At 35.6% G+C, this 7,303-nt stretch overlaps 2 protein-coding genes across 2 annotated transcripts; both read right to left on the bottom strand.

Annotated features, from left to right (window-relative positions):
* Positions 1-545: 545 nt before the first annotated feature.
* LOC119665523 lies at positions 546-2,108 on the bottom strand. The gene is made up of 3 exons (XM_038074747.1): positions 1,734-2,108; positions 1,291-1,669; positions 546-1,201 (listed from the first exon to the last, which is right to left on the bottom strand). Exons 1-3 carry the CDS (start codon positions 2,106-2,108, stop codon positions 546-548), a joined length of 1,410 nt encoding a protein of 469 aa, XP_037930675.1.
* A 1,827-nt stretch (positions 2,109-3,935) lies between these two features.
* On the bottom strand, positions 3,936-5,322 carry LOC119665522 (uncharacterized protein K02A2.6-like). Its single transcript, XM_038074746.1, has 2 exons — positions 4,798-5,322; positions 3,936-4,733 (listed from the first exon to the last, which is right to left on the bottom strand). The coding sequence occupies exons 1-2, from the start codon at positions 5,320-5,322 to the stop codon at positions 3,936-3,938; spliced, it is 1,323 nt and encodes a 440-aa protein (XP_037930674.1).
* Between the last annotated feature and the right edge of the window lie 1,981 nt (positions 5,323-7,303).

The raw sequence follows: 7,303 nt of genomic DNA, 5'->3' as shown, positions 1-7,303 counted from the left end.
TGACATACAATGCCACCGAGTGATCATACAAGACACACTCCATTCTTAGAAAATTGCGCCGTCTTTTATACGCATCCTCTTGAACTTTATGTGTAAAGTACACAAAGCTTTGAGTTGATCTTAGTTAAACTTAATGCACTTTAACACTTTTGCACAAAAGCTTCCTTGTGCATCTTTTTGCAGCGAATTGCATTCTAACGTTTTTGACGTTTGCAAATGTTTGTTTATATTTTTACTTTTTACATGTGCGCGTTTTTTTTAAATTAAATTGAATATAATTTATTAAAATAAGTAAAATTAATTAATAAGTAATATCGGAGTTTTAATAATTAATTTAATAAAATTATTTATATAAACTACGTTTCCTTTTTGTTTAAATTACTCAAAGTGACGTGTGTAAAGTGGTAGTGCAAAGGTATTTATAATTGTTTTCCAATTTTCTAAATAATAATTATATTTAATAAATTCATTTATAGAAACATCCAACATTCAAGTCATAGTATGTAGGTTGGAAATTTGTACAAAATTTCCCGCCAGAGGATCTGTTACCACTGCCTGTTCCTCTCGTCAACCTTGACTTGCCTGAACATTTTCTCGACATCAGCTGTGAATGCTATTCGATGCTGCCTGAAGCGAAGCAAAAGGTTAAGTAATAAATCCTGTATTGGGGGGCCATCGAGTTGTGTATCATTTAATGATATGCCATTCGACGTTTTTGCGGAAGCATTGAATACGACTCGGAATTTTGCCATGACTGCATGATGTGGAATGTAGTATGCCTGAGATGGGTCGCTTGAATGATGCTGAATAGGGTGCATGTGACCAAGTTGTTCGTATTCGCGCATAAAAGCCACATATCTTTGCGTCAGCTCTGGGTTGGATGCCAATTTTCGTTCCAACTGGTGAAATTGCCTGAGTGCCATCTGATGTGAATTCCCAAGTGGTGGAGCATCTGGTGTAAATGGTATTTGTACACAATAACTGCCATCATCAAAACGCTTATGTGTGCTCATGAAAATGCATTCGCAAAGATCAACTGCTCCTAGTTTATCGCCTTTAGCCATGTCAGTTTCTTTGGATTCAAATAGCCTGTGTAGAAGGTCATCAACTCGCTCATCAGGCGCCTCCACACGCAATGCCATAGATTGTTCCGCCTTGTAGTTATGCACGGTTGCTTCGGCTGGTCCGAATACAACCCAGCCTAATTACGTATTTTGTGCCACAGGATCATCAAGTTCGCCACGAACTATGCCATCTGCCAACAATTGGCCCCATACGTCTGGGGGTTACAGCCAAGCAATGCATCTATAACATCAGTTTCGCCAAATTTCGGGTCTACCAAAGGCAAATTGCGTAAATGCTGCCAATAGTTTTCCATGATTGGAGCCACAGGGACTGCTGATGTAATTTTGTTGATGATGTAGAATTCAACATCCAAGTCAAATGAAGCATTGAAAGTCGAAAATATGCGCAAGACTGCCCGGCCATTAATATATGAGCGATTGCCACTGCCAACGCCTTGTATTTGCAATGCACTTTCCTGCTTCCGCAGAGCCAGTTGATTAAAATATCGCGTACTCATTAGACTTACCTGAGAGCCTGGATCGCATAGAGCTCGACACGAGTCGATATCGCCAAAGCCATTTAAGATGCGTATTTGTGCTGTTGCCTATAGTAACGAATGTCTGCATTGGATGGTGTAGTCACTGATGCACACGTGGTGGGATGCCAACCTGGTTCGTTTTCGCTGGTGCCTGAGGTGTAGTTTGTGCCTGCTGTTTGGACTCCTGCAAAGGAGGAGTTTGCGCTGGTGAACTTCGGCATAGTAGAGTGTGATGCCTGCCATTGCATATGCGACAATTAGTTGAGCCACATGCCTTAGTGGAATGTCCAGGTTTCAAGCAATTGAAGCAAAGATTCGAGCCTTTTAGCAATGTGAAGCGCTCCGCTGGGGAGCAAGCCAATAGCCTGATGCAGTTGCCTATTTGGTGCGCTGCGTCATTGCAAAACTGGCAGTGGCCTGGAGTAGTTGCTATTAGGTTTGTCCTCATTAGACGTGAGCCTGGCCTTTTATGATCAGCCTGAGATGTACCACGATATTGTTGCATGCCAAAGCCATCCTCAACGTAGTCATCCGCCAATATTTTTGCAGCTACCTGCTTTAATGATGATCACGCAGCCGTACGCCTATTTAAGGCAGCCATATTTTCTTCGTATAAAGTCAAAAACGCAATTTAATTTTTAATTAAAAACCGAAACTCCCGGGTTTCGGCACCAACAAATGTATGAAAAAAGTGAAAGACAATAATTTCATACGCGCAAATATAACTTCAAACTGCAGCTGTCAAAAACTACTAAATGGGTGATGCCATATCGCCTGGTTGCTGTGCCAAATCTCAAACACATACATATCATTAGACGAAAAGCTTTCGGAAATTCTCATTTAAAATTCGCGCGCTGTATATTTTCCGATATTTTAAGTTTATGTAGTTTGGCAGCACTGTCCTTAATTACTATGCCAAAAATGAGCGCGATCTGTCAGACAGTTCGTTTACGGCAGCTGTTGAAACCAGTTCACCTCAGTAGGGCGTTGCGAAAAAAACAATGGAAAAAAATATTGAACAAAGAGTTTGCATCAAATTTTGTGTTTCGAACGAAATTTCGTGTGCAGAATCGTTGCGAATGCTACAAAAGGCTTATGGGGAATCAGTTTTATCGAAAACTCAAGTTTATGAGTGGTACAAAGCCTTCCAGGACGGTCGTACGACCGTCGAAGACATTTCGCAACGCACTACTGAGGTGAACTGGTTTCAACAGCTGCCGTAAACGAACTGTCTGACAGATCGAGCTCATTTTTGGCATAGTAATTAAGGACAGTGCTGCCAAACTACATAAACTTAAAATATCGAAAAATATACAGCGCGCGAATTTTAAATGAGAATTTCCGAAAACTTTTCAGTCTTAATGTATCATCTCATCCACACTTTTATTTACAACAATCTATAAGTTTTCCATCATAGCTTATGTAATTTTAATTAATTTTAATTTTATGAATTTAATTTAAAATTTAGTTGTAATTTTAGTTAATTTTTAAAATAATTTTAATAATTTATTTTCTATATTCAAATAATTATTTCATTTCAAAAACTTCTTTTCTATATTAAATAATTAAATTCAAATTCTGAACTATTAATTAATTAATTTCTAAACTATTAATTAAACTTCTTTTCTATATTCAAATAATTAAATTCAAATTCTAAACTATTAATTAATTAATTTCCTTCAGTTGTAGTTTGCTCGTCTTTATTAGGTCGTTCAGAACGTCTCAACCTCAGTGGTTCATTCTCAGTATCCACACCTTGCTCTGTGTCACAGTCGTTAGCGAACGGTTTTGCTGTATCAACAACCTCAGTTACATACGTATGGACCCTAGGATTAAAAGTTACAGTTTTTCCTTTATATTTTTTCATTTGGTTGATATGCGCAACCCTGAATATACCATTTATGGATATTAAATATCTAATTCGACTTAGTTTTTTAACCACTTTTGCATGAACGCATTTAATATAATTATTTGCAATATTTTTGTAAAATACCCTTTCATTGGATTTAAAGTTTATGAGTTTACTATAATTCAGCTTTCCATTTTCAAACTTACTCAATGCTTTATCATCTCCTCCATTTTGAAAATTACTGATTTCCAATTTATTTGTATTTTCCTTTTCCCTAAAATTTTTCTTAATTTTTGGATTTATATTATCTAACAGAGTTTTTGGTTTAAATTTAAAAATTATATCTGCTGGTGACATCCTTGTTGTCGTTGTTGGAGTAGTACGATAGCTCAAAAGAAAATTATTTATTTTAAAATCCCAAGATTTACATTTAATTTTAGGATCCAACAAATACTTTCTTAATGCGCTTTTTACAGTTTGTACTCAACTTTCCACAGTGCCATTCGATTGCGGATGATATGGTGGCGATTTTAAACATTCGATATTATTATTAATGAAAAATTCTATAAACGCCTTTGAACTAAATGGTGGACCATTGTCCGTCACAATTTTCTTCGGAAGCCCGAAAATTGCAAAAGTAGATCTTAACGCTTCTATGACTGTAATAGCGTCAGTTTTGCGCAAAATTTTAGCTTCAACCCATTTCGAATAAGTGTCAACAATTACTAAGATATTCAAATTTTGAAATTTACAAAAATCAGCGTGAATACGCTCAAACGGAGCACTTGTTACTTCCCAGTTGGTAAAAATTTGTTTTGACGGTTTTTGATTCATACAACATGCTTCACATGACCCGACGAACTCCTCAACTGCAGCATCTATACCCTGCCACCAAACATATGTCCTAGCAACAGCTTTCATGCGGACGATTCCGATATGACCACTATGTAACAGTTCTAATGTTTTCGGTCTCAATGACTCTGGAATTACAATCCTTTCACCATAAAAAACACACTTATCTTCAGTTGCTAACGATATTCGAATTTTAAAGTATTTTTTTAAGTTATTATCAATTTTTTCTGGCCACCCATTCTTAACATATTTGTACGTTTTTAATAGTGCCACATCTTTCGACATTTCATTTTTGATGTCGTCAATCTTAATTGGAAGGTCGCCTATAAGGTTAAAAATATTAATACTATCGTCATCTTCATTTGTATCTTCTTGCAGAGGTAAACGAGACAGCGCGTCCTCATATCCCATTTGCGATCCCTTCTTGTACTTAATTGAGTAATCATACATTGATAAAAAAAACTGCATATCGCTGTAACTGGTTCGCTGCTACCGATGGTAGATCTTTTTTAATTGAAAAAATTTCCCGCAATGGCTGATGGTCACTTTCAATGGTAAAGGGTAACCCAAAAATATAATTATAAAATTTCTTCACTGCAAAAACTATCGTTAAAGCCTCGCGATGAAGTTGAGAGTAATTCTTTTCAGCCGGAGACAACGTACTAGATGCGAATTGAACTGGACGTTCTTCACCGTCAATAATTTGTGACAGAACGCCTCCCAAGCCATAAGGACTTGCATCGCACGAAATAATTATTGGTTTTTGTGGATCATAATGTGTTAAAACGCCAATATTCGCAATAAGTTGTTTTGATTTTTCGAATATATTTTGATGTTTTTCATTCCATATCCACGTTACATTGTTTTTAGTTAGCTCATGTAATGACGATACTTCCGCCAATAAATTAGTTATTGAATGATTATAATAATTAACCATACCCAAATACGATTTTAGTTTTGATTTATTTGTAGGCGCCGGGGCATCTAAAACTGCTTTCTCTTGATGGCAATATTCCATTTTGATTAATTACGTAACCTAAATACGTTAATTCCTTTTTAAAAAATTAGCATTTTTCATAATTAATTTTTACGTTTGCCTCTAATAGTCTGTCTAAAGTTGCTTTTAAATTTTCTTCACATTCTTTCATGTTTGCTCCCCCAATTAGAAGATCATCGAAATATGAATGCACTTTATTCAATCCCTTTAAAATTTCACTTATAATTTTTGAAAAAATTTTTTGTGCCGTTTTTAAGCCATACACCATTCTAGTGTACCTATATAATCCAACATGTGTATTCACAGTTAAAAATTCTTGTGATCTTTCGGACACCTTGACTTGCAAATATGCTCCCGTCAAGTCTATTTTACAAAAATATTTCCACCCAGACAAAGTTGCCAAAATGTCGTCAATTCGCGGAATAACGTGATGCTCATTTTCTACAAATCGATTAATTGTTCTCCTGCAGTTCACACATAATCTATGCTACCATCACCTTTATTTACTACAACTATGGGACTCGCCCATTTACTTCTGGTTGTTGGCACCATAACCCCTTCAGCACATAATCTCTGGATTTCCTCCTCTACTTTTTGTCGTACGCCAAACGGAACTGAATGCGCTTTACTGAAAATTGGATAAGCATTATCATTAAGGTCTATTTCTGCCTCATAACCAATAATGGTTGAATTGTTGTCTTTACTAAATAATTGTTTATGTTTTGTAAAATCGACTTCACAGTTTTCTTTTACGAAATTGACCAACGTTGATTCTATAAAATTTTTACGCCAATTAGGTACCAACCTATCAAGCCAATTTCTACCCAACAGAATCTTAAATGCATGCGCTGAGTCTACAACAACCATATTAAGCTCATAACATTTTCCACTGAATTTTACGCGCACTTCAACCTGACCAACCACCGCAATGTTTTGACCCGTCAGGACTTTAATATTTCTTACCATCGGTTCTATTTTTATATGTTTAAATAATTTATTATAGTCAGAAATATGGCAAACAGAAACACACGCGCCAGAATCAATTTCCACATTCAATTTGTTTTGTTCAATTTCAATTGACCATTCTAAAGGTTCTGATTTTTCGTTTCGTAAATTGCAAAATAATTTACCGTATTTTCTTCAACTAAATAATTAACATTACGTTGGTTTTTCTGGTCCCACTTTGTTGCTCTATTTTGATATTCCCGTTTCACATTTTTATTATCATAATTTTTGTACCAGCAATTTTTCTGTATTTGCCCTGGCTTCTTACAATGATAGCAAATGCACTTATTTTTTTCTACATTTTTATACCTGCGCTTACTTTTGTTTCTAAAAGCTTTGTCTAACTGTTCCCTTTGATTTACTCTGCCACGTTGATTATCGCTGATCTGTTTTACGCTGTTGGACCTCATTTGCTCTATACTATTATTCGTCATGTCCGACGACAATGCTAGCTCACATGCTCGCTCAAAGCTTTTAAGGTTCGCTTCATTTAGTAGTCTGTTCTGAATACTGCAATTATTTAACCCACAAACAAATTTGATAAGGAGAGCTTTATCGAGAAATTCTCCAAAATCGCACTCTCGTGCAAGCTGCTTCAATTCGACAATATAATCTGCAATAGTTTCACCAGTATGTTGGTCTCTTTTAAAAAATTGATAGCACTCAAAAATTATGTTTTTTGTTGGTGCAAAGTGGGCTTTTAATTTTGCCACTATTTCTTCATATTTGAAGTCTATTTCACTTTTCGATGCTAGCACGCTGGTCAAGGTCTTATAAAGGTCAGCGCCTCCAAGACTTATCAGAAATGCAAAATAACCGTGAATGAAGGAATTTTATATATTTTTGTAGTATATGGCAAATATGAATACTTTTTGCGAATTTTTTGTTTTGGCATACCAAAAGCTTCTGTATGGAGAATAATTGAAAGAACTAGTGTTTAGCTTATATCAATTGGACACTAATTTATAAAATACGCACTTGCTAATAATACAAAAGT

Source organism: Teleopsis dalmanni, chromosome 1 (assembly GCF_002237135.1).
Source record: "Teleopsis dalmanni isolate 2A chromosome 1, ASM223713v2, whole genome shotgun sequence".
Lineage (NCBI taxonomy): Eukaryota > Metazoa > Arthropoda > Insecta > Diptera > Diopsidae > Teleopsis > Teleopsis dalmanni.
This window is presented reverse-complemented; position numbering and strand designations above follow the sequence as displayed.

Excerpts from the sequence above, each read along its gene's own strand:
- LOC119665523 (XM_038074747.1), bottom strand. The coding sequence starts at position 2,108 with ATGCAACAATATCGTGGTACATCTCAGGCTGATCATAAAAGGCCAGGC. Across the intron at positions 1,670-1,733 it reads CACCAGCGAAAACGAACCAG|GCAACAGCACAAATACGCAT; the intron begins GTTGGCATCCCA and ends TCGTTACTATAG. Across the intron at positions 1,202-1,290 it reads TATAGATGCATTGCTTGGCT|GCTGGGTTGTATTCGGACCA; the intron begins GTAACCCCCAGA and ends ATACGTAATTAG.
- LOC119665522 (XM_038074746.1), bottom strand. The coding sequence starts at position 5,322 with ATGGAATATTGCCATCAAGAGAAAGCAGTTTTAGATGCCCCGGCGCCT. Across the intron at positions 4,734-4,797 it reads TTAAAAAAGATCTACCATCG|TACAAGAAGGGATCGCAAAT; the intron begins GTAGCAGCGAAC and ends TACTCAATTAAG.